The sequence below is a fragment of the Chiloscyllium punctatum genome, chromosome 9 (genome assembly GCF_047496795.1).
Source record: "Chiloscyllium punctatum isolate Juve2018m chromosome 9, sChiPun1.3, whole genome shotgun sequence".
Classification (NCBI taxonomy): domain Eukaryota; kingdom Metazoa; phylum Chordata; class Chondrichthyes; order Orectolobiformes; family Hemiscylliidae; genus Chiloscyllium; species Chiloscyllium punctatum.
The window spans coordinates 18,618,036-18,645,649 of NC_092747.1; the positions used below are offsets into that span (position 1 = coordinate 18,618,036).

Below are 27,614 nucleotides of genomic sequence, written 5' to 3' on the forward strand. Positions count from 1 at the left end.
TTCAGTAAGGTTCCTCTGCTTTATCACATCTAAATTTGTCCGAACGGCGTTAATTTAAAAATGATTCTTCGCTTGATCTTCTCCAAGACAAAATGAATTAAAGTTTTAAAAGAAGCCAATTTAACCAGGCTTTTTCACATTAACCAGAGTAAATTTATTATTAACTAAACATGAGCTGCAACAACACAACAGACAATGTTAACTGTTACCTTTATTTCTTTCTTTTTACTTATTCTATGAAGGTAATGTTTAACTTTTCTTTCTTTCTTAAAGTAGTAAAAGAAACAGGTTTTTTTTGTGCCGTTGTATCTAGATGGCATGGTGTGTGGCGACATTGTACACTGTTTTTCCTGTACTCCTGTATTTGAGTACACGAGACAATTAAATCTGTATAACACACGGGCTAGAAATGAGTGTGAGTCCTAGAAAGTTTTATTTTTACAAAAACGGTTGTTCAATCAGTCTCAGTTCTGTGAAGAGTAGGCAATGAGACGTTGCAGTTATCACTTTGGGTGATACCAGTAGCACTGGTGAGCAGTTGTTTCCAAGATACTTGCCTTTGCAGATCAGCTGAGAACAGTTGTCCTGTTTCTTTTTACCGTGGTTTGTTTTCTTCTGACTTTGCTGCAAGGGGAAAGAGAGAGAGAGAGAGACTTCCTTTTTACCTGCAGCTTAAACATGACTCACATTTTCCTCATTTTTACCCCAAAGACCCCAAATCACAGACAAACTGAAACCTCTGCTTTTTACAACCCCTCTGGAGAGAAAAAACCAAGGACGACAAAACCTTGCTAAAGGAGCAGCAGTATCCCACGTATCACTCACCTATCACTCACCTAAATTCTGTCTTTCCTTTTTATCCAAATTGTCACAATCTGAGACAACTCACTGGTGATTTGAGTTCAGTTTGTGGTGCATTGCTATTTTCAAATCCTTCTCTTTTGAAGCTTTCTTGACACATGTCAGGTGTAACATTCCAAGTTTCCCTTGTGGATGAGGATAATTCACACCAGTCTTCCAGGTGGTCACTGAATTACATTTCTCACCTTTTACAATTTCTGTCATTTCTTTGGCTTCCCGTCCTCTCCTGTTGTCTTAATAAAAAGCAGTCACAGCTGAAAGCTCAGTACATACGTAGGTGATCGAGGGTTATGATCCATTGTCGCAATAGGTGGCTGAGACAGAAGGTTTTTAGAATGCCATACTGATGCCATGGATGTATTATTCACAATTCAAGTTTAGATTAAGACACAATGCTTGGGGCTAAGCAGATTTATTTGTGTCCCCAGTCTCTTCTGAGGTTGTGGGCACCATTTCTGAGGACCCAGGGGAAGTGCAAGAATTTGTGCTTTTTAAAACCAAACTAGGAGAAGAACCAAAGCCTTGATAGGCACTTCATATTAATCGAGTTCGTGGTTATAATTCTACCCTTCTTAAGTGTAGGGGACAGTGGAAGAGAAAAGGAAGACTCTATATGTTTGCACCCCACAATTGTATGAAGTCAATCAGTTTCTGAGGTTCACCAGGTGTTGATGCTTTGTGTCTAGTTGGAACTTGCGTGTGGTCTGAAATAGCGGTGCTTCAGGGAGCTAATGATGCAGTTTGACCAGGATGTAGCTGCAGTCCTGCAGGTGCAGGAAATTGTTGGTGTTTCTCTCTACCTAATAAAGAATAAAGCAAAGGTTCTCATTATTTTGCCGTGACAGCAAGGAAAGGTAATTTGATGGATGGTGTGAAATCCTCCAATGGATGGTTGCTTCGCTGTCTGCAACCCTGGCTGAATCTGTTTAACAGCCAGGAAAGAGCTTGGTTAGTCTGTATGATGAGAAGCTGGTGATTTATTACTCATGTCACTTTCTGTGTCCAACTCCAGACACTGCTCATCTGTAACCTGCTTACTGTTTCACTTTCATGGATATAATAAATCTGCAGTTTATATTATCTGCAGTAGAACAGACCAGGTTTGGAGATTTTTTTTTAAAGCTGCACTTGGGCTTATGATTTATGTCCTTTGCCTCAATTTTGTGTAAGGAACAATCTGCCACCCATTAATATAGAATTGTCTCCATTGACTGAGACTACTAGCTCCTGTATTTCCTGGATTCAGCCTGACTTCGTGCTGGCTGTTGAGAATGTTTTTAATTTTTTTTGATACTTGTGGGTATCGTGTGACTTGGCTACCATTTATTGCTCACCCCTAATTGTCCTTGAGAAAGTGGTGATGAACCACTGCTGCAGTCCTTGAGGTGAATGTCAACCCATCATGTTAAGAAGGTTCAGGATTTGGGCCTACCGACAATAGGAACAGTAAAGTAATGGTGAGGGAGTTTCAAGTCTGGTTGGTATGTCGATGTGAGGGAAATTTGCAAATGGTTGTGTTCCTGTCTGTCTGCTTTTCTGTCCTTTTTTTAAATGGTGGTGGTGTTCTTTGAAGGAATCTTGGCAAGTTGCTACAAGACATCTTGTGTGAAATATAGTGCTACCATTGTGACTCAGTGCTGGAAGCAATGAATGTTGAAGATGATGGATGAGGTGCAAATAAAGCAAGCCACTTTGTCATAGATGGTGTCTTTAGTGTCGTTGGAGCCGCACTCCTCCAAGTGGAGAGCATTCCACCACACTCCAGCTTTGTGCCTTGTCGATGGGTGACAAGCTACAGGGAGGCAAGATTGGAGTTTTTCCCACAGAATTCTCAGCCTCTAGCTTGGATTTATGGCTGGTCCGGTTAGGTATCTGGTTGTGGAGTCATACAGCATGGAGACAGACCCTTTGGTGCTCATATTCAGGATGTTGATGGTGGAGAGGGGAGGGGTGGGAGTTCAGCGATAGCAATGCTCACTGTCTGGCTCTCTGGTACCAGGAATGTCACTGGCCACTCATCTAAAATGACAAGCAGTTTGACCCGCCTTCCTGTTTTTAACAAACCTTGGTATTTTCTGTGCAGGTGTGGTTGCAGTTCTCTTCTGTGGAATCACGCAAGCTCATTATACGTACAACAACCTGTCTGCAGAGTCAAGAGACAGAACAAAGCAGGTATGGAAGCCTATTGGTATCAGTCCTCAGTTGGATTGTGTGTGTAACATGGGTTTGGTGTTAGAAAAGTTCCTGCTTTGTTCTTGCATTTGTTTTGGAATATCACAGCAGGATGACAGTCAGGACGAGTAGCCCTAATGCCCTGAAATGATGGAAAACGCAATTGGGCAGAATTCTAATCCACATTTACAATCCTGAGACAACAGATTGCATTTCTGTACTGCCTTTCATGTTTTAAAAAAAAGTTAGAGTATAATTGAAAAAATTTGACATTGGGCCTCAAAGCGATGTTGGGACAGATGTCCAAAAAGCCTACTTCTGGGTCAGAGGCAGGCTTTAAATAATGTCTTAAAGGAAGAAAGAGTTAAGAGTGGTTTACTGCGATGACTTCAGAGCTTTGGACTTGGACAACCTGCAGCTGGTAGAAAATGTTTAAAGTTCCAGGTAATGTGTCCTTGCATACTTTCTATTATGTTTATATATCTGTGTTTAAAATGTGTCTGTGGAGCTCACATACGCCCTGAAGTGAACTAGAGCTTGCAGGACAGGGGGGAAATGGAGAAGAAGCAGAGTTTTTGCAGTTCCATCACTAATTTTTATGCCTATTTTTGTGATGTAAACACTGTAGAAAAACTAGCATCTATTGTGCCTTCCCAACTGTGTCTGATAAGAAGGTAGTGTGCCACCTCTTTGAGCTGTGGCAGCCCCAAAGGACACATATTGCTTTTCTATGGTTTGATGCAACTGAGCGATTTGTTGGCCATTTCAGAGGACAATTAAGAGTCTGCTACGTGGTTGTCGAGTGGAGTGGGAGACACAAATGCATGTTTGAGTGACTGCTGTAAGGATGGTTAATCCCCCTAACCCGCATCAGTGAACCAGCTAGATTTCCATGACAATCTGGTGGTTTCATAATAATTATTAGTTAGACCAGCATTTTGTTCTAAGTTTATTAATTGACTTAATATGAATTCTGCCACCTACAATCTGAATTCATGCTTCATGGCATTAGGTTCAATCCTTCCAACTATAATCCTTTCTAAATGGTGAGAAACTTAATAAAGCCAAAGCACAAAGGGATCTGGGAGTGCTAGTCGAGGATTCTCTAAAGGTAAACATGCAGGTTGAGTCTGTGATTAAGAAAGCGAATGCAATGTTGTCTCTTATCTCAAGAGGGTTGGAATATAAAAGCAGAGATGTACTACTAAGACTTTATAAAGCTCTGGTTAGGCCCCATTTGGAGTACTGTGTCCAGTTTTGGTCCCCACACCTCAGGAAGGACATACTGGCACTGGAACGTGTCCAGCGGAGATTCACACGGATGATCCCTGGAATGACAGGTCTAGCATATGAGGAACGGCTGAGGATACTGGGATTGTATTCGTTGGAGTTTAGAAGATTAAGGGGAGATCTAATAGAGACGTACAAAATAATACATGGCTTTGAAAAGGTGGATGCTAGAAAATTGTTTCTGTTAGGCGAGGAGACTAGGACCCGTGGACACAGCCTTAGAATTAGAGGGGGTCATTTCAGAACGGAAATGCGGAGACATTTCTTCAGCCAGAGAGTGGTGGGCCTGTGGAATTCATTGCCACGGAGTGCAGTGGAAGCCGGGACGCTAAATGTCTTCAAGGCCGAGATTGATAGGTTCTTGTTGTCTAGAGGAATTAAGGGCTACGGGGAGAACGCTGGCAAGTGGAGCTGAAATGCGCATCAGCCATGATTGAATGGCAGAGTGGACTCGATGGGCCGAATGGCCTTACTTCCACTCATATGTCTTATGGTCTTATGGTCTAATCCAGTAATGTTGCCACTATGTTACCATTCCCATAGTGTATTTGCAGAAGGAGTATTATTGAAATGATGCTAAAATAAAGCATATGAAAATTTTGAATTAATATGCTGCAAAAGTACATCATGTTGTCAATATCCTTCCTACCCTCTGCATATGTCTAATTCTCCACCATACAACAACACCTGTTCCCACAACTCTGCCAGTGGTGCACTGCAGTCTGTTTGGGGAGACTTGCTTTCCTGCAGGTTAGGCAATTACCTTCTGTTCTCTTTCCTTCTTTGACCTTGGATTGTATGGTTAAATCTATTTTCTTATTTATTCAATTATACTATGGAAATCAGCAATCTGTGAAAATTGTTACAACCTGGTTAGAGAGCGGTAACCTTTTGTAAGGAGACCAAGTTTGAGATCCTAAGAGGATAAAGCCACAAGATGCCCTAAGTTTGAACAAACAATAATAGACGTTGCCATATAAATTAGATCAGTAATGCAAGCTGTAATATATATATTAAATATATGTATGTGTGTGTATGATATGCATGTATAATGTGTTTGTATGTAAGCTTACTTCCAGCATTCAGAATTAACTAAGGTAAATGTGTGTAATAAACAAACAATGGTTGAACAGTCCATAGATCACATCAAGTTGCAAATGAAATCAAGAGACACCACAAGGAGTTTTAAGCAGTCCCCCCAGACATTAATGGTATGGGAGCAAATCTCATTAAATTTTCAAAATTTAATCTAATTCTGTCAAACTCTCTGAATCTCTCAAAAGACGCTCTCTATCATGGATTGCTTCAACAATTGCTCCCACTCTGTTAGTTCAACTTCCTTGCCTGGCTCTGTGCTCCCCTGGATTCTTGAAACTAGATTCCAGCACTTGGTTAAAGCACAATTCCAGCTTTTCACTGACCACTAACTTCACCAAACTGGTGCTGCCCCTGATTATTTTTCTCTCTCTTGAGCTCTTACTTTCTTCAGCTGCCCAACCTGGCCACAAGAACTTCTAAATTCAAACAGAACCAGAGTAGTTCAATTACCTAAAATAAAAACAAGCTAGAAATCTGAAACAAAAATGAAGACCTAGATAAACTCAGCAGGTCTATTAGCATCTGTCATTCTCCTGATGGATCACTACACTCAATGTTAGCTTTGTTTTGCCTTGATGGTACAATGGCTCAGTGGTTAGCACTGCTGCCTCATAGTGCCAGGGACCTGGGTTTGATTCCAGCCTCCGTCGACAGTGCAGACTCCATACAGGCATTCTCCCTGTGACACTCCCTGTGGGTTTTCTCCGAGTGCTCCAATTTCCTTCCACAGTGCAAAGATGTGCTGGTTAGGTGGATTGGCCATGTTACATTGCCCATAGGGTCCAGGTATGTGCAGTTGGATTAGCCATGGGTAATACAGGGTTACAGGGACAGGGTAGGACGGTGGGGCTGGGTGAGATGCTCTTGAAGGGTCAATGTGGAGAAACCAAGTGCGTCTTTCTGCACTGCAGGGATTCTATGAATCTGATTCTCAGCAATTCAGCTAAACAGCAACAGTGTATAACCACAAGCCTGATTCTGTTTCTTTATAATGTTTTTACTGTCTCTTGATCCCACCTGCCTGTGAGCTTTTGAATTGTCCTTGAACTGTTTTGAGTGGTCTGTTGAAAGCCTCAAGTCCCACCCTTGTTCCCAGTCATGTTTGAATATAGCCATCTAGCAACCATTGGAATATCCAGTTCTGTGAATGTTACAATATTCTAAGATTGCTGGCTTCTATATTACAATTGGATAAGTAAAATGGATTTCATCACCGTGCTGCATATGATGTACATCTCATAACAAAGGTTTCAAACTGAAATACATTATCATTTACATTAATGTCGTCATCTTTTGCAGTTATTTGAAGTTCTGAATTTCTTGGCTGAAAACTTCATATTTTCCTACATGGGTTTGGCGCTGTTTACATTTCAGAATCACATCTTTAACCCCATCTTCATTCTGGGCGCCTTTGTATCCTTTACTTGAAATTTCTGCAAGGTTTGTGATGGAGTTTTGTTGTAATAGAGTTGGGATTTGCTCCATATTAATTGTGCAAGAATTTGTTTTTGTTAATTAGTTCATGGAAAGTGGGCATTGTTACAAAGGTCACCATTTATGGACGGCACGGTGGCACAGTGGTTAGCACTGTTGCCTCACAGCGCCAGAGACCCGGGTTCAATTCCCGCCTCAGGCGACTCTGTGTGGATGGAGTTTGCACATTCTCCCTGTGTCAGCATGGGTTTCCTCCAGGTGCTCCGGTTTCCTCCTACAATCCCAAAGAAAAAGTGCAGGTTAGGTGAATTGGCCAATGTAAATTGCCCGTAGTGTTAGGTAAAGGGGTAAATGTAGGGGAATGGGTCTGGGTGGGTTTCGCTTTGGCGGGTCAGTGTGGACTTGTTGGGCCAAAGGGTCTGTTTCCACACTGTAAGTAATCTATTACACGTCCCTACTTTGGGAAGTTGTTGGTGAGCTACCCTCTTGAAACACTGTAGTCATTGGGGTGCAGGTACATCTAGTGCTTCTGGGGAGGCAGTTCCAGGATCATCTCTTTTGTTCTAAACTCAAGTGGGTGTAGGATCGTGCTGTTTTCATGGTAGGCTTTTCAGCGGTTTGTTTCTAGGCTAGCTTTTCCATGCACTGCTAACAATCAACAAGCCTGTTCAGAAGGTATTCTCCCTTCCTTGCTATCACTTTCCCTCTCTTACCTGCTTTCTGGTTTGCTTGCTAACCAAAGGAAATGTCTTACACATTCATTGGGGAGAAAAACACTTGGGGACAAAGGATAGAAGCCATTAAAATTCTGGGAGGGTTTAAGAGGGTAAACATGGAGAGAGTGTTTACTTTGGTTGTGGTGAGTGTAAAACTGAGGGCCATAAATATAGGTAACAAATAGCCTCAGGGAGTTCAGGAGAAACTTCTTCACAGAGTGGCGAGAATGTGGAACTCACTGCCTTAAGGTGTAGTTGAGCCAAGTAGTACGATACATTTTAGAGAAAGCTGGACAAGTACATGGGGGAGAAAGGAGTATAAAGGGCACCTTTTGACTTTGAGGTTACAGCACCGAATGCAGCCATTTGGTCCAATATGCCAACTCTGATTAGAGTATTTCAGCTACACTTGCTGTTTGCCCAAAACCCTGCAAATTTGTTTCTTTTTAGGTGCTTGTCCATTTCCCTGTGAAAGCTGAGATTGAATCTGCCTCCACCACAGTTGATGTATTCCAGATTGCAAAAACTCGCTTCTTTTCATTTAAAATGTTTTCTTCATGTCACTCTTTGTCAATAACTATAAGTTATTGAAGAGTCTTTTAATTCATGACTCTTCCACCAATGGGACGGTTTGTCCCTTTCTATTCCATCTGGACTCTGCATGAGTTTGAACAAGTTTGCATCAATGTGGACCTGTTGAGCTGAATGGCTAATTTCTGTGCTGCTGTTTTTGTTAGGTGCCTTTTCTACAGTGTAATGTTTGCCATCGTTAGCTGTTCAAGTTCCTTAACCGCTGTTGCTGATCAGATTGCTATTTTGCTGGGAAGAGCTGCCAACATTTACCCACTGTCTTTTTTCCTAAACTTGGCCAGAAAGCACAAGATTGGCTGGAATTTCCAACACATGATGATGATTGCAGGTAGAGTTCCATGTTGGCCAGACTGGGTAAGGACACCAGATATTCACGGCAATTGCATTTTATTTGTTCATTGAATTTCGGCGTCAACCATCAGCCATGGTGGGATTTGAACTCTGGAGCATTAGCCAAAGTTATGGATTGCTGGTCAAGTGATGTTACCACCATGCTGCCATATCTGGTCAATTCCCTTTCATGGGAAACAAAAACCGAAGTTTCAGTGACCCTTCCTCACACCTTGTCATGGGTCTTGATCTCTACTGCTCTCTGATTCTGAGGGCAAGGGTGATACCCACTGGGGCCCATAGTTGACCACCTACCAGCTTCTCGATTTGTCCTGTGTCCATCATACAGTTACCGATGGGCCTGACTACTCAGTGATTGTTGAATACCTCAGTGCATGACCTTTGTTCTTCCTGCAGGTCTGAGAGGAGCCATGGCCTTTGCCCTTGCCATCCGAGACACCGCCACATATGCCAGACAAATGATGTTCACCACCACCCTCCTTATTGTCTTTTTCACTGTCTGGGTCTTTGGTGGAGGCACCACGCCAACATTGTCATGGTTACGTATTAGGTCAGTATAGAACATCATTATGGCTGCTTTGCATGGTTTGTTACTCTATGATTTGTCTTCCATGTGCTGCTCTGCGCTTTTAAGATATAGACAGTTCAGTCAACCAGGAATCCACCTTTTTCTGGATCTAACAGAACCATTGAAGTTATTTGCTTCCAAATTTTCTTCTACATTAGGTGGCAAGTTGGCTGAGTGGTTAGCACTGCTGCCTCAGCACCAGGAACCTGGATTCGATTCCTGCCTTGAGTGACTGTCTGTCAGTGTGGAGTTTGCATATTCTCCCCGTGTCTGTGCAGGTTTCCTCTCACAATCCAAAGATGTGCTGGCTAGGTGAATTGGTCATACTAAATTGCCCATTAGTCAGGGGTAACTATAGGGTAGGGGAATGGGTCTGGGTGGATATTCTTCAGGGGGTCAATGTGGACTTGTTGGGCCAAATGGCCTGTTTTCATACAGTCAGATCCGATGGGTTACTTGTGAAGCCTGGAAGTTTAGAACAATCAAGTCCAGGATCAGGCCATTTGACCCATCACATCAATGCTGGCTCTTTAGAAGTGCTTTTTTAGTGTCACTCCACTGCCCATTACTCATCATCTTGCTAAGGAAAAACCAAAAGAACTGCCAATGCTATAAATTGGAAACAAAAACAGAAGTTGTAGGAGAAGCTCAGCAGATCTGGCAACATCAGTCAAGAGAAATCAAAGTTAATGCTCTGAGGAAGGGTCACTGGACCTGAAATGTTAACAGCACAGATGCTGCCAGACCTGATGAGCTTTTCCAGCAACTTCTGTCTTTGATCTTGATAGGGAGGTTTTGCAGCATCCCTACTCATGGAACAGACATTCTGGGTTCAAGTCCGACCTCTGGACTGAATGATTATGAAATATGTGCCGCAAATGGCTACACGGGTTGATTATCATCCGGTAAATCTTTCTAATATGTCCATGGCATGTGGAAAGAGTGGGAAAGGTTCCTGGTCAGCCAGATTCATGTGGTAATCTACAGTGTAATAGCCTTCTTATGTCAAAAGACTTCACATGCAGGCTCTTGCCATAAAGCATCAGCTCTATTTCATGGGACTACCATGCACACTGTTTTTAGACAAATCCTGTCTCTCAGTGAAATTGTATGTGTTAAAGGTATCTGCTGCTGTATTGTGCAATGGGGGAATCTGACTTGTGAACGGCTTTGGTGCATTTCCTTAACTGAACAGCAGATGGTGATAAGCACCTAAAAAAAAACTATTCCAGCAGAAACTAAGTTCATCTGTCTAAATTAAAAATCTCACACCAGATTATAGTCCAACAGATTTAACTGGAAGCACTAACTTTTGGGGCACTGCTCCTTCATCAGGTGTTGTTCATCTGTCAGGTTGTCCTATTCCACTGAAGTGCAAAATCAACTTTGACTACCAAGATTAATTTTTGTCTGCTTTTAGCTGGCGCTGAAGTCTTATCCTTATCTTTTGAAGCTGGAGGCCTGGGTTCAAGTGTCACCTGCCACATAATGTGTGCCAAAACCTGTTCAAACAGATTCACACAATCATAGAAACAGATAGTACAGAAAAGGCCCAAAGAGTCCTCACTGACAAAAATGACGCTTTAATCTGCATTAGTCCCATTTTTCAGCACTTGGCCCATGACCTTGAATGTCATGGCATTTCAAGTATTCATCCAAGTACTACTTAAAGATTTGAGGTTTCCTGTCTCCACTACCATCCCCAGGCAGCACGTTCCAGATCCCACCACCACCTGGGATTTTCCTGACATCTCCTTTTTAACCTCCTGCCTTTCACCTTAGAATTATGTCCCCTTGTTATAGACCTTTCAACTGATTTCTATTCACTCTGTCCATGCCCTTGAATATCTTAGATATCTCAATCAACCTTCTCAGCTTTAAAGAAAACAACACAAACTTATCCAGCCTCTCTTCATAGCTAAAGTGCTCCATCCCAGGCAATCTTCTGGTTAATCTCCTTTACAAGCCCTCTAGTACAATCACATCCTTCATACACTGTGGTGCGCAGTATTCCAGCTGTGGCCTGACAGAAGTTCTGTACAGCTCCAAAGTAACCACCTATTCTTAAAATCTATGCCTAAAATGAGAAAGGCAAATATCCCATAGGTCACCTTAACGTCTCTACTAACCTGTTCTGCTACCCTCCAGGATCTCTGGAAAAGGATCCCAAGATCCCTGTGTTCCTTTGAGCTTCTTCGTATCCTGCCATTCATCGAATACTCCTTTTAGCCTGTTATTACTTCCAAAGAGCATCACCTCTCACTTTTCAGGTTTAAATTCCATCTGCTACTGATCTGTCCATCTGACCAATCCATCGATATCCTCCTGTAACTCAAGACCTTCTTTCTCACTGTCAACTACTCGACCAATCTTCGTGCCATCCACAAACTTAGTTATCATCTCTGCTCCTCTCCACACCCCCCCCCCCCCCCCCACCCCCACAAAAACAACATTTTCTTCTATATCATTTGTATATATCATGAACAATAAGTGACCCATTACTGATCCCTGTGGTACATCACTGGGCACTGGCCTTCAGTTATACAAATCCTTCTTCTGCAATCAAGCCAATTTTGAATCCATCTTGCCTTGGATCCTGGGCGCTTGTACCATATTTATCAGTCTCCCACAGGGGACCTTGTCAAAGATTTTGCTGAAATCCATATAAATGAGATCAACTGTACTACCCTTCTCTCTCTCTCACCTGATCACCTCAAAAAAAATTTAGTCAAATTTGTTTTGCGTGACCTCCCTCTGAGACAAAGCCATACAGACTATCCTTAATAAACCTTGCCTCTCCTTGTGGCGATTAAGTCACTCCCACAGAATTTTCTCCATGGTTTTCCAACTATGAATCACCGTTCTGTAATTCCCTAGTTTATCTCGGCCACCCTTCTTGTAAAGTGGAACCACATTAGCTATCTGCCAGTCCTCTGGCACTCCCCCCTTTGAGCAGATAGTAATTAAAAATTTGGGTCAAAGCCTTGTAATTTCTTCCCTCATCTCCCACAGCAGCCTGCAATACAACTTATCTGGACTCGAAGATTTGTTTAGAATAACTATTCTAGGAATCGTGGAGCTGTAGATTCATATTGCACGGAAACAGACCCTTCAGTCCAACACTTCCATGCTGAACAGCTATCCAAAATTAATCTATTCCCATTTGGCACATATCCCTCTAAACCCTTCCTATTCATACACCCATCCAGATGCCGTTTAAATATCATAATTGTACCTGCCTCCACCACTACCTCTGATAGCTTGTTCCAAACACACACCATTCTCTGTGTGAAAATGTTGCCCCTCAGGTCCTTCTTTTAAATCTTTCCCATCTCACCTTGAACCTGTGCTGTCTAGATTTGAACTCCCCTTTGCTGGGAAGAAGACTGTGACTGTTCACCTATCCATCCCCCCCCCCCCCCATGATATATATAAAACTCTAAACTCAACCCTCAGGCTACAAGGAAAAGCTGCCCCAGTTTATTCAGCCTCTCCCTATAACTCTAACCCTCTGTCCCAGCAGCATCCTCAAATCTTCTCTGCACTTTCTCAAGTTTAACAATATCCTTCCTATAGAAGGGTGATTTCTTAATCCCAGTATTTCGCCGAATGGCAAATTATAAATTGATCTAGAACAATTGTTCTTAAGTTGAACAGCCTTCAAATGTTTCGTAAACTGGTTCATTGAAACGTGACTTGTGTCATCCTGATTTTAACCTTTTTCACTTCCTTTTGCAGGTCCTTCTACCTGCAAACTGCACTGAATTTGATTGTCTCCTTCCCACCTCATCATTTAACGTTCACTTTTTGCTGTTTGTGTGTTTTTCTTTAATTTATTGTGGAGCCCTTTGGTCTGCATTTTGACTTCTGAATATGAAGGGAATTCAGTAACTGACCTGCGAGGAGTCAAGGAGACTAGGGGCAATTTTCAGTTGCTACCTATATGCCAAATCTACCTTACAATCAGCTTCACTATGACAACACCAACATATTAGGTGTAACTTTACCTTGAGATCAGAAATAAGTTGATATATTGTCTGTGAAACAGGGCTGTCTCATTCACGGAGTAGACATTGCACTGATGAAAATGGTATTAACATCCTAATTTAGGTCAGGACCATTTCTAAAGGACTTTACATGAGCAGCCTAGATTCCCGTGTTCTGTATTCGCCACATTTATACCAAAGGGCCAAATACCCAACAACAGTTTGTAGTTGTATAGCATCTTTCCAGTCCATAAGTGCTTCACAGGAGTTTTATTGAGCAAGATTTGCAACTGAACCATATAAGGTCACTAAAATCTTTCTTTAGAGAGCAGGGCACGGAATTTTACTGTGAAAATTCCAGCGTCTTGGATTTTGACAGCTGCAGGCTCTACAGCACTCATGCCTAATCTGTTCAGCTTTAGCAGGTTTACAAGGTGCAGTCCATAGTGCTGGGACCGCACAGAACTCTCAACAAAACAACTGGCAGCTGCTGAGGAGGCTTCATTGATCTTGACGCAACGAGGGAAACTTTCCCTTTTATTGCGCCTACAGGTGGTCAGTCTGATAGAAGTCACATTATATAATTATCTGTGGGTTCCTTTTTTATTGACTGTCTCTAAGACCAGCCTTTAGAGTGTAGGCAGTTCCTTCAAGAACTGGGGATGATGATTAGCCATTGAAGGAATGCAACGTGTCAAACCGCATATGTGAAGGCTGAGGAACTTTTGGAAGGTTGTAGTCCAGCCTGTGGGACCAAAATTATCCAGGCTGACCATCTGAAAGTTTCCACATGCTGAGGATGACTAGAAGTCTTGCGTTTGAAAAGAGATTTGGCCATCTCGATCCAATTTCTAGACAACGCAGAGCCATGGCAGAAAAACGGTGTCTTCTAAAGTCCCACAGAGTGGCAGGTACAGGCCAGCTCTGTAACCCACAGTGTTCTAACTGGCCTAGCGTGGAAGGGTTTGATAACTGGTGCCCCAGATATTCTATTGTCTAGTTCTAATATTTGTCAACTTGAACAATCAAAAACAGTCGTCATAGAAACCCTATATAGAGGCTGTTCAGCCCATTGAGGACTCCCCACCCTATCCCCATAAATCCCACATTTACCATTGCTAATCCACCTAACCTGCACATCTCCAGACACCTATGGGGCAATTTTAGTATGGCCAATTTACCTACCCTGCACATCTTTGGCCTTCTCATTTCTTTGAAGGGCTTTTGTTTGTCATCTGTTGATGTGGTGTTTTCACAGTAGGTTTTTCACAGTAGGTTTTTTTTTCTTCCACAATCGGTGTTTGCCAATGCATTCCGCTGTCCGGGTGAGAAGCAGGTCCCACATCTAGCTCAGCTGGAACAAGGATTGAACCCGTGCTGTTGGCATCATCCTGAACCCAATGCTATTCAGCTAAACTAACAGAGCTAAACAGCCCCCAATTCAGAAATTACAAATTTGTTTTTTAAAAAAAAATCTGTAGGTCTGTAATTAAAGAGTATGACAAATTAGTAGCTGTTTCAGAGAGGCAGATTCAGCTCAACTGACCCTTTTACAAGATTCCAAGATTATATAATGTGTCTTCACCTGTGTACTTGCGAGAAGATGCCACTGGTGCAGCGTTGACAGATGCATGGGGTGGAGGTGAGATTCTTTTGAAGGGAAAAAGGAAGGATAGGAACTCCAGTAATTGCCACAAATATCAGGAGGGTATGGGGGAAAAGCATGAGATCGGCCCAAGGTAATGATGCTTGTCTAATGAGCTGATGGAGGCACAGTGGACCAAGCAGCCTCCTTTGTGCCGAAATATCTAGATCATTAGATCATAAGAAAGAAGAACTATTCAGCCTGCTCCCCTATTAAATAGGATCCTGGTTGATCTGAAATTCCTCATATCCACTTTGCTGTGTTTTCACCTTAGGCCACAATTCCCCTACTCCTCAGGAATCTACGTATCCCAGCCTTAAATATACACAGGGATTGTGCCCCCATGAGAGAGAAGCAATAAATTATGACCTAGCCAGAGACAAACATGTACCTTGAATGAAGAAACCAAAACTAGGGATTATCCGAGGGAACTAGACAAAAGCCAAAGACCGTTTCACCACCCTTTTTTTTTTGTTTATTCGTGTTACTGGCTTTCTTCTTTAAAAAAGAACTTCCATAGGATGTAAGCCTTGTTGGAAAGACATTGTGGAGGGTCAGGTTTGCTATAAGAGTCTATTGTGTGTTGGATGGTTACACCTGTTTCTAAGCGGGTTGTTAGGGTCTACGAGGTAGGTGTTTACTGAGTTTGTGCCGAGGTAATTCTGACATTTTCTTGTGCTATGCCACCCCCAGAGTTGGTGACCGGGTTCCTTCAGCAGAGGATCTGGCTGATGATCACTGGAGCTACTTCAGGTGATGCACAGAGCTGGCTACAGTGTGCTGTGAAATTAACACCACTCTCTCTTTTCTCCAGTGCCAGCTAATCCTTGAATGTCCTATAATCCGACTTCAGCCTGCTTCTTGCACTTCTGGCTTTCCCTGAATGCCTATGGTTTGCTTCTTAAAAAGGAGGGCATGTAATATAATCAAATCTCTACTTTTCTCGGCCTGTGTGGAGCAGGCCCTGTATCATTCTCCCGTCAACTAGTGCAAACAATCTTTCCCAGCTGCCTGGCAATACTTGTGCCGTGTGTCTACATGCTCGTTCGTTTTGTCTTCGCTTTTCTTCTGTGTTGCTTCGATTTCTTACGGATTGGGCTGTTTCTTCCTGTAAGCATGAGACCAAGAGAGGAGCTCTTTGGGGAGTTGGAATCCATGTTACAAATCAAATCAAATCAAATCAAACCCTAAGTACTTTTAGGCCTCCATGCCACCCCGCTCCCCAAATCCCTAGTCACTGACGGTGTTTCCATTGCAACACTCTCGAATGCAGTAAAAGGGAAAATCAAAATGATATATGAAATATGGCCCACAAAGTTCTATCATCTCTTCAGTGTTTGTCTGCATTATTGAAAAGGCCAAAGAATTAGCATAAAATATTTAGCTGAAAAATTATGCTTCACCCAACAAGCTAGGCCAAAAGCCTGTGTGGAGAGGTCTGTCTGTCAGAAGAAGTAGGCAAAAGCTGTTGGGTTCAGTTCTGAGCCATTTAAACTTGTGCATCTTTCCTTCTCTCCTTTTCTTTCCCTCATTTCTGACCACTTCCCCAAGATCTTTTCTGCAGACAGAGACACATGCAAACGCTTTGTTATCGTTCTGCACATGTTGGCTGAGAGACATAAAAATTTGGAAAACTGGTGATGGGAGGGGAGCTAACAACATTTAACTCCAATCAGTTCACATTTGACAGTCATGGAATGAGTAAGGGGTGCAGGAGCATAGAGACCTTGGTGTATATGTGCATGGATCAATGAAGGTTGGCAGCACAGGTGGAGAGCTTGGTAAATAAAGCAAAATGTGTGGTCAGCTTTATATATCGGAGAGTGGAGTACAAGATAAAAGAGGTGATGTTAGACTTCAACAGGAACATTGTGTATAGTTCTGGGCATTGGAGGGAGTGCAGAAGTGATTTACAAGAATGGTTTCAGGGATGAGGAACATCAGCTATAAGGGTAGATTGAAAAAATTGGGGCTGTTGTCTTTGGAGAAAACGAGGAGGTTTGATAGAGGTTTCCAAAATCTTGAGGGGCTGGACAGGGTTAATAGGGAGAAACTGTTCCTGCTCGTAAAAAGAAAAAGATCCAGAAGACTCATACAAAGTGATTTTCAAAATCAGACAATGTGATGTGAGAAAAATCTTTCTCATGCAACTAATAGTTCAGATCTGGAATGCACTGCCTTGGAAGTGTTGTGGAGACTGAGTGAACTGAGGCATCCAGAGGGTATTGGATGGTTATTTAAATGGAAACCTTTTCCTTGAAGGAAAAATAAATGCTGTTTTGGACAGTCTGACAGTTGCCATTCAGACTATTGGCATTTGGAGTTCAGCAGTGCCTCTGGGAAGAAAATATATAAACCATTGAAAATGAAGTTTCACGGGTCTTCTGTCCAAGGCAGGCTAGCATTCTGAATTGTCTTTCTTTTCAAAGTTTATTCTAGGTGTCAACAGCAAGTCTCGTAATTGTTATATCCTTCAAGGTTGCATTGTTGTACCTCTGCTTTGAACCATTCCATTCCCATGTGGTGAAGGCCCTTTCACTGTGCTGTTAGTATGGATTGAATGACGATGAAGGAACTGTGATATTTCTCCAAGTTGGGGTGGCCAGTGGTTTGGAGGTGATGGTGTTCCCATGCACCACCTTCCCTTGTCGTCTCTATGTTGTGGATGCTGTGTCTATACTCAGTGGGGAAGAGTTGGTGGCAAGACAATGGTGGCTCTGGATTGCAACAATCCGAGATGTTGATACCTCAATGCTGGAGGTGAACATTCTGGCCTATACAAACCTTCCCAGACCATTAAGTAGTGAATGTCCAGCCTGTAAAAAGCTATTCAAACAACTGCATGTTCATCTTCAGGCAATTGTGGTGAGTGTTGGAATGTGGTGGATTCCAACAGCCAGGATCTGTGAGGCAAAGTTACAGATACTGTCTAAATACAAAGACTTGACATTTATATTGTTTGTTCTGATTCCAGTTTATGTTAATACTGGACAAGACTGATTCCAGAATGAAACTGACTTGATTGATCATAGTTTTAATTTGATTACTTAATAACCATGGCAATTAGTTATTGAAACACATAGCTAAAGATATTCTTTTAAGAAAACCTGAGTTTCTTGCATGAAAGAAAACAACCCATTCATGTTTATAGTTTAAAGTCCTTGACACAAACATTAAAACAAAACTTCAACCTGTTTCTCAACTCGATCCATTAGAGACTTGACTCAACTTCTATCCCAAACACTCCTGGCTTGGAAGCCTCACAAGCTAGTAAAATGCTGCTGCTGCAATAACCCTTTCTACTGAATTAAACTGAACTGACGCATCTCCTACAAGTGAACGTTTTTCCCTCGAGAAACAAACTTTTGGTTCCTTCTGCACTGAAGTCAAAACAGCTGGTTTTAGGCTAAATGTGTTTACACTGCCTGTCGTAAACTCAAAGTATAGACACTCAATTTTATTAACATCACAGGAGTCCACCAGGCACTTGACTATAATCATGTATGTTGTTGAAATGGATATGTTTATATCATTGTTCCAGAATGACTTTTTTGTTTAAAAAGCAAACCTTTTGCAGCACTAACCCATCACCACTTGCCTTTATTTCAAAAACCATTCCGAGTCATCGCGATGGACAGCATGGAAACAGACCCTTCGGTCGAATTCGTCCATGCCAAATAGAAATCCTAAATTAATCTAGTCCTAATTTGTCAGCACTTAACCCAAATCTCTCTGAACCCTTCCTATTCATTTATTCTTTTATATGATGCCTTTTAAATGTTGGGATTGTACTAGCCTCTACCACTTCCACTGGCAACTCATTCCATACACGTACCACCCCCTACATGGAAAAAGTTGCATCTTAGATCCCATTTAATTCTTTCCCTGCTCACCCTAAACTTAAGCCATCTAGTTCTGGACTTCCCTACCCCAGGGCAAAGACCCCGTATATTCACCCTATCCATGCCCTCATGATTTCATAAACCTCTATGAGGTCACCCCTCAGCCTCTTCTCCAGGGAAAACAGCCCCAGCCTATTCAGCCTCTCTTTAAAGCTCAAATCGCCAAACCTGGCAACATCCTTGTAAATCTTTTCTGAACCCTTTCAAGTTTCACCCAAATTGCAGAAATGTACTATAAGATGTAATAGTCAAGTAATCTGTCTTTCTGATGTTGATGAAAAAAACAGACCTTGTCCAGGGTAGCAGGGATAACTCCATCTTCTTCTTCAAAATAGTATAGTGGGATCTTTTTACACAAGGTTTGCTGGCTCACGCAATGGACAATGCCTCTTAAAGCACAACCCCTCATTGTGCAGCACTGGAGTCTCTGCCTGGATTTTTGTCCTCAGGTCCTGGATGGGGCTTGAACCCAGAATGTTGTAAGTCAGTGGCTAGAGCACTATCCACTGAGCCACAGTTGGCGACATCATCTCTACATGATATAAATACTTTTCGGAAGAATGAGGAAGAATGGTGGCAGGAGCTTTCCTCTGAGAATCTCAGCTCAAACCCACCCTTGATGATGGGTTAACCTTTTTCTCATACTGGATTAGTGGTGCTGGAAGAGCACAGCAGTTCAGGCAGCATCCAACGAGCAGCGAAATCAACGTTTCGGGCAAAAGCCCTTCATCAGGAATAAAGGCAGTGAGCCTGAAGCATGGAGAGATAAGCTAGAGGAGGGTGGAGGTGGGGAGAGAGTAGAGTTTGGGCTTCCTGTTGTGCCTATTGGCAATCAGTAAACGGTCCTTAATTTGGCACTGTTTCACAGATCAGCTTCAGGATGTGTAGTATAGACACCACCTGTTGTAGTCAGAGTGACATTAGGACAGAGTAGGAGGCAGCTCTGCTCTACATCTAACTATGTCATTGACCAAGGTGGGAGGTGTTAAAAATGGGTGCCTGAAATGGAAAGTGATCCATTCATTTGCACCAACGTTCCTCACCTTCAGTAACTACAAAAGCAGTTTCGGTAACGAAGGCTAATGGCAGTAATAAGGGGCAGCACAGTGGCTATGTGGAGGTTGCTTATTCTCCCCATGTCTGCGTGGTTCTGCCAGGTGCTCCAGTTTCCTCCCATAGTCCTCTTGTTCTGTTGTGAGATTTATTTGTGCTATAAACACAGACTTGACCTTGATGACACTTTATCTCTTTCCTTTCTGCAGACTATTCCAAATTACACAGGCACAGGACAATTGTAGGGTCATGCAAATGTATTAGTTCTGCTCAAAGAGCCACAAGAGATTAAAGGGGCTGTCTGATTCCATGCAACAGGGAATTTGGAGCAATTAGGAAGAAGCTGCATGTGCTTTTTTTCACTCAACTTTACTTGCACATTGCTTTGTTTGTCTAAGCCTGACAATCTTCCACAGTCTCTATTTGATTAGGGTTGTTGTTATATTTAGCACTGAACTTGCAGCTTAGACCACACAGTGTGACACACACATGTACACACTTAAGTACCAGCCACTACATGTGGCCTTTTGGCTATTCACAGAGAGAATAAATTATTTCTCCTTCATCTTCAGTGACATGATAGTGTCAGTGCGAGTGTCCACAACTGGGAACCAGTTGCTTCAAAGATCCTGCTGTATACTACAAGCTGCAGACATTCATTCTGCGTGACATGCTTAATTCAAATCAAGTTCAAAATGATTCCTAAATGATTTTTCATCTTGAGTATTGATTAAAAACTGAGTTTTCAGGTTTCCATGTGATGCCAAATGTGATTGATTTCACACAGTTTCCTCTCCTTTTACCAATTACCCGCACACTCATCTTGCAAAAGAGAAATTCGGGGCCTGTCCTTCTTTTATTATTAGAAACTTTTCAGTGTGGAGACTGGATCTTTTCAATGCTTTTAGGATGATCAGAGAGATGCAGATATCACTAAACCAGTCTTTAATTCAATTTACTGTTTATCTCCTGACTTATTTTACTACCCTCTTTCTCTTTCAGAGTCGGAGTTGATCCAGATCAGGATCCGGCTCCCAACACTGACAGTTTCCAAGTGATGCACGGTGTAAGTAATCTGGGAACTATGAAAACATCTTGCTGTAGATGTTAAGTCTGTCTCGTCAGCTGAATACTTGCAGAAAATGTATTTTGATCAATAAGGGAGTTCACTTCTGTGCTGGAAGCAAAAATAAAAGAATGCTGAGGGTTTGAACATGTGGATGGTGATGTTTTACAATGACTCCTTTGTTTTTCCTGGAGCTTCATTTAATTTTAACACTCAGCAATCAGCAGCACTGTACGATAAGAATGCTCTGAAAGGCAACATTTACTTTATTATGGCCATGGTTTAGAAAGAGCAAGACAGTAGCACAATAGATTTTATTATAAATTGCATATATAGCAATTTCCATCCAGTGCTGCAAGTCACAGCTGTCTGTGAGAGATCACTGTGTGGGAACCTTTGTTGTATCTGAATACTCTTTAAGGAATATTAAACAAAGGAATCAAGAGCAGTCTTGTAACTATGATGATTCAGCTTGGTTTGGATTCAAATCTACGATTCAGCTCAATTTCCTGTCTGAGCTTTCCTTACAAGTGGCATTTGCTCACAAACATTCTGTAGAATGTCACAAATTCTCGGCCTGTTTTTCCTGAAATCCAACTGACTATGTTCCAAATGGTGCACTCAAGTGTGATGGCAAGCAGATCATTGGCCGACCATGTCACTTTCACCCTGAAAATGGCAACACAAGTGGATAAGATGGTCAAAAAGGCATACAGTGCGCTTGCCTCCCTTGGCCAGGGTATCGACTATAAAAGTTGGCAAGTTAATCACAGATGAATAAACCTTTCAATTAGATCACATTTGGAATATTACAGTTCTGGTCGCCACACGACCAGAAGGATGTGGATGCTTTGAGAGATGCAGGGAAGGTTCACCAGGATGTTGCCTGGTCTGGAGGGTTTTAGTTATGAGGAGACACTTGATAAACTCTGATTATTTTCACTGGAAAGATGGAGGCTAAGAGGCGACCTGAGAAAGATCCACAAAATTATGTGAGGAATAGATAGGTGGATAGTCAGAGGCTTTTTCCCAGGGCAGCAAGGTCAACTACAAGAGGGCACAGGTTCAAGGTGAGAGGGGGAATGTTTAGGGGAGAAATGCAGGGAAAAGTTTTCACGCAGAGGGTGGTGATGCTTGGAATGGACTGTCAGTGGAGATGGTGGAAGCAGGCACGTTAGCAACGGTCAAAGCTTATGTTGATAGACACAGGAATGGAAGGTGAACTGTATATGGGCAATAAGTAGCAAGTCTAAATAAGAATTAGGAATCAGCACAGGCTTGGTGGGTTGAAGGGCCTGTGTTGTTTTGTATTGTATTGTGTCAGCAGTGGGTGGTGAAAGCATTTGAACCTACTGTAGCTTCTTATCTTCTCATTCACTCCATTCATTCTCACGATATGAACATCCCTGACCAGTTTCATTTATATTGTCTATCCCAAGTTTCCCTTCCTTACTGGGGTATCTAATGAGTCCCTCTCAATGGTATGAGACAGACCAATAAGAATAGCTGGTTTCTTTCTGTGAAGGATGTGATTGGTTCACAAAGAATAATTACAAAGTAGGAACATTTAAAGTTTAACAATTGAAGGATCTATTCCAAGGATTAAAATTATTGAGGGATTTGATAAAGTTGATGCAGAGAAACTGTTCCCTCTGCTAGGGGTGTCCAGGAATTCGAGCCGAGCTTTTTCAAAGGGAAATTAGGAAGAACTGTTCTTAAATCAAATGTATGAAAAGTTTGAGACTTCCCTATCAAAATGGTCAGTCAACTAAAATTTTCAAGAAAGAGATGGATAGACTTTTGTTTATCGAGGGATATTCATAGTTTCAAGAGTGAATGAGGTGGGTTGGATTGATGGTGGAAAGTGATAACTATAGTAATTGTTTGTAAGTAATGGCTGACGACAATGCAGTTTAGTGTCTGAGGAACTGGGATCCACTTTTACATGAGGCCCATGAGAAGATTTTGTTTTAAGATTAAAGTCACAATGTTAACTTTTTATAGAAGATGTACACTTACATCAGTAGGAATGGCATGTTCACAAGTGATCTGAACATGCAGATGCAGACATAGCTGTCCTCAGTGAGAGTGTACCTGTTTCTGCCCAGTGATAACCAAGCTCGTTGAAACAGTTGCCATCTTCCTGCCCCCTCTGTTTTGGATACAGAAAAGTTATTTGTTTTTTAAATAGCAAGTTGAAATTAAAAGATTATGCACAGTAATGCTTCAAGCTTTCCCCCCCCCGCAGCAATGTACTGCTCTTATCCTGTTGCTCCAAACACACTTCTTCTCTGCCATGCAAGAAGCTATTGTTAGTTATAGTTCAAATTAAATTTCACTTTAGTCTACCTTAGGCTTTTTCTCAAGTTCCACCGATCACATGGGTAAACAAATTTTGATATGTTTCTGGTTCAGCTAGTGATGCTGACATAAATTATTCCGATGTCAGGTTTGTTCTATGCCCTCGGCTACAACTTCAAAAGAAATCAACGTTAATAATACATGTTGAAGCTGGTTTAAAATTCCAGCTCTGAAGCTCATTGATGCTATAAGTACTGCAAAAATGCCCTTGAGATAGCACTAAATGAGAGACAGTAATTGAAGTCATTCCATTCTGTAGTTGCAGTTTGAAAACACGCTATGTCAGGAAATGGAGGAGGAGTTCTCTGCCATTTAAGAAACCACTGAAAATGTGTTTTTTATTACATTATACTTTGGATGTGTTGCTAAGTTTAAACTTTAAGCTAACTTTGTGTCATTAAGTGATCAGTGCAGTTTTCTTTCATTCATGAGTTGCTAGTAAGGCCAGCATATGTTCTCCAACTGGAATTGCCCTTGAATAGGTAGTGGTGAGGTACCTTCTTGGACTGCAGTAGTCCGTGTGATTGGGTTAAAGTGCTGTTAAAGTGGGAACTCCAGGAATTTGACCCAACAATGATGAAGGAATATGCTTCCAAGTCAGGATGGTGTGTGATCCCAGAGTATGTTTCCTTTATGGACATGGTAGAGGAATGTACATCCTTTGAGACTTTGGTTTCAGCTGATTTAGTGCTAGAATAGGATGGAAAACTGATTGCAACATCAAACTTGGGAATGATAGGAAAGGTGGACCCAGAAATTGGAGAGGTACAATATATTACTTTAACCTGCTCACTAATATCAAATATTAAGTGCGGGTTTGGGAACTTAGACATCATATGGTGAGGGTTATCTGTCTCACTTAAAAATAATAAGTTGAAGTCTACCCTGAGTACAGTTTTTGCTACTGCTCAGGTATTATCCCCTGCTCCTAACTTGGCCACTGTTGTCATACAATCTTGAACTTCTATTTCTTCTTCAAAGGATAGAGTCATAGTCATAGAGATGTACAGCATGTGAAACAGACTCTTCAGTCCAACCCGTCCATGCCAACCAGATATCCCAACCCATTCTAGTCCCACCTGCCAGCACCTGGCCCATATCCCTCCAAACCCTTCCTATTCATATACCCATCCAGATGTCTTTTAAATGTTGCAATTGTACCAGCCTCCACCACATCCTCTGGCAGCTCACTCCATACATGTACCTCCCTCTGTGTGAAAAAGTTGCCCCTTAGGCCTCTTTTATATCTTTCCCCTCTTCCCCCTAAACCTATGCCCTCTAGTTCTGGACTCCCTGATCCCAGGGAAAAGAGTGTCTGTAAATCCTATCCATGCTCCTCATAATTTTGTAAACCTCTAGAAGATCACCCCTCAGCCTCCGACTGAGGGGGAAAAAAAAGCCCCAGCCTGTTCAGTTTCTCCCCGTAGCTCAAATCCTCCAACGCTGGCAGTATCCTTGTAAATCTTTTCTGAACCCTTTCCAGTTTCACAATATCTTTCTGATAGGAAGGAGACCGGAACTGCATGCAATATTCCAACAGTGGCCTAACCAATGTCCTGTATAGCCGCAATGTGACCTCCCAACTCCTGTACTCAATACTCTGACCGATAAAGGAAAGCATACCAAACGCCGCCTTCACTATCCTATCTACCTGCGACTCCACTTTCAAGGAACCATGAACTTGCACTCCAAGGTCTCTTTGTTCAGCAACACTCCCTAGGACCTTACCATTAAGTATATAAGTCCTGCTAAGAGTTGCTTTCCCAAAATGCGGCATCTCGCATTTATCTAAATTAAACTCCATCTGCTACTTGCTGCCCATTGGCCCATCTGGTCCAGATCCTGTTGTAATCTGAGGTAACCTTCTTCGCTGTCCACTACACCTCCAATTCTGGTGTCACCTGCAAATTTACTAACTGTACCTCTTATGCTCACATCCCAATCATTTATGTAAATGACAAAAAGTAAAGGATCCAGCCTTGTAGCACTCCACTGGTCACAGGCCTCCAGTCTGAAAAATACTCTCCACCACCATCCTCTGTCTTCTACCTTTTGAGCCAGTTCTGTATCCAAATGGCTAGTTCTCCCTGTATTCCATGAGATCTAACTTTGCTAACCAGTCTCCCATGGGGAACCTTATTGCACGCCTTACTGAAATCCATATAGATCACATCTACTGCTTTGCTCATCAAACCTCTTTGTTACTTCTTCAAAAAAACACATTCAAGTCTGTGAGACATGATTTCCCACGAACAAAGCCATGTTGACTATCCCTGATCAGTCCTTGCCATTCTAAATACATCTACATCCTGTTCCTTAGGATTCCCTCCAACAACTTGCCCACCACCGAGGTCAGGCTCACTGGTCTATAGTTCCCTGGCTTGTCCTTACCACCCTTCTTAAACAGTGACACCACGTTTGCCAACCTCCAGTCTTCCGGCCCCTCTCCTGTGACTATCAATGATACAAATATCTCAACAAGAGGCCCAGCAATCACTTCTCTGGCTTCCCACAGGTTACACCTGATCAGGTCCTGGGGATTTATCCGCCTTTTATGCATTTCAAGACGTCCAGCACTTCCTCCTCTTTAATATGGACATTTTTCGAGGTGTCACCATCTATTTCCCTACATTCTATATCTTCCATATCCTTTTCCACAGTAAATACTGAGCAAAATACTCATTTATTTTCTCCCCCAATTTCTGTAGGTCCACACCAAAGGTCTTTTTGCTGGTTATCCCCTCCCAAATCCAGACCCAGTTTTTTAATGACTTCATGTTTTGAATCCTCCAGGGGATACTCTTTGTCTAATTGTGCCCATACTGCATGTTAACACACTACTGAGGGAAGGAAAACACCAACTTTATTGAGGAATGTCTTGTGACTCCATCTTGCCATGAGACTGCAGGAGAGAGAGCAAACTTGAGTGACATTGTGTCACTTCCAGTGACGTATACTGTCTCATTAGTATATCACTGACTTAATCCCTTGTTCTGTAGTTCCCACTCCATCACCATGCTAAAATGATTTTAATCACAGCTTTAAATGACATCCCCCATATAATTTTGGTACATAACCTTCACTTTTAAGGATGATCTACTTTTCGTCATTGATATAAATGATTTGGATATGAACATAGCAGGTATAGTTAGTAAGTTTGCAGATGACACCAAAATTGGAGGTGTAGTGGACAGAGAAGAAGGTTACTTCCGATTATAACGGGATCTTGATCAGATAGGCCAATGGGCTCAGGTGTGGCAGATGGAGTTTAATTTAGATAAATGTGAGGTGCTGCATTTTGGGAAAGCAAATCTTAGCAGGACTTATACACTTAATGGTAAGGTCCTAGGGAGTGTTGCTGAACAAAGAGACCTTGGGGTGCAGATTCATAGCTCCTTGATAGTGGAGTCGCAGGTAGATAGGATAGTGAAGAAGGTGTTTGGTATGCTTTCCTTTTTTTGGTCAGAGTATTGAGTACAGAAGTTGGGAGGTCATGTTGCTGTTGTACAGGACATCGGTTAGGCCACTTTTGGAATATTGCGTGCAATTCTGGTCTCCCTCCTTTCAGAAGGATGTTGTGAAATTTGAAAGGGTTTAGGAAAGACTTACTAGGATGTTGCCAGGGTTGGAGGATTTGAGCAATAGGGAGAGGCTGAATAGGCTGGGACTGTTTTTCCCTAGAGCTTCGAAGGCTGAGGGGTGACCTTGTAGAGGTTTATGAAATCATGCGGGGCATGGATAGGATAAATAGACAAAGTCTTTTCCCTGGGGTGGGGGAAATCCTGAACTAGAGCGCATAGGTTCAGGATGAGAGGGGAAAGATATAAGAGACCTAAGGGGCAACTTTTTCATGCATAAGGTGGAGTGTGTGTTTGGAATGAGCTGTCAGAGGAAGTGATGGAGGCTAGTACAATTGCAATATTTAAAAGGCATCTGGATGGGTATATGAATAGGAAAGGGTTAGAGAGATATGGGCCAAGTGCTGGCAAATGGGACTAGATTGGGTTGGGATATCTGGTCAACATGGACATGTTGGACTGAAGGGTCTCTTTCCGTGCTGTACATCTCTATGACTCTGACTCTAAGAGGTATGATGCAGGTGTTGCCCCTATATGAGCCTTCTAAACCATTCAATAAGATCATGGTTGAGGGAGCGGTAGTGGCATCATAGTAATGTCACTGTAACATTATGGGAACAGAAGTTCAAATCCCACAACAGTAGTGAGTGAAATTTGAATTCAAATTCAAATTGAATTAAGAGCTAGCCAAATGGCATCCATGAAACCATTTTTTTAAAAATCCATCTGGTTCACTAAAGTTGTTTTTAAATAAGGAAATCTTCCATCTTTACCCGGTCTGGCTGACCGGTGACTCTGGATGCACTACAATCTCTTAACTGCCCTGTGAATTTGTCTAACAACTCACTCAGCCCTGTACAGGCTTTGCAAAACACCGGAAATTTACTTGTGGAGTTTAATAGACGGAAGAAATACCACTGATTTGGTGATGAAAGAAAAACT

At 42.1% G+C, this 27,614-nt stretch overlaps 1 protein-coding gene across 2 annotated transcripts in view; it reads left to right on the forward strand.

The window, feature by feature from the left end:
- The window catches only part of slc9a7 (solute carrier family 9 member 7), a 147,443-nt gene that overhangs the window by 91,228 nt on the left and 28,601 nt on the right, over positions 1-27,614 (forward strand). Inside the window, exons 9-14 of one of the 2 annotated variants that reach the window (XM_072576958.1) lie at positions 2,945-3,033; positions 6,721-6,834; positions 8,379-8,490; positions 8,910-9,063; positions 15,406-15,465; positions 20,670-20,733. In XM_072576958.1, coding sequence (XP_072433059.1) covers positions 2,945-3,033; positions 6,721-6,834; positions 8,379-8,490; positions 8,910-9,063; positions 15,406-15,465; positions 20,670-20,733 — 593 coding nt within the window. The remainder of the gene's footprint in view (positions 1-2,944; positions 3,034-6,720; positions 6,835-8,378; positions 8,491-8,909; positions 9,064-15,405; positions 15,466-20,669; positions 20,734-27,614) is intronic. The other variant, XM_072576959.1, reaches the window with a different exon arrangement.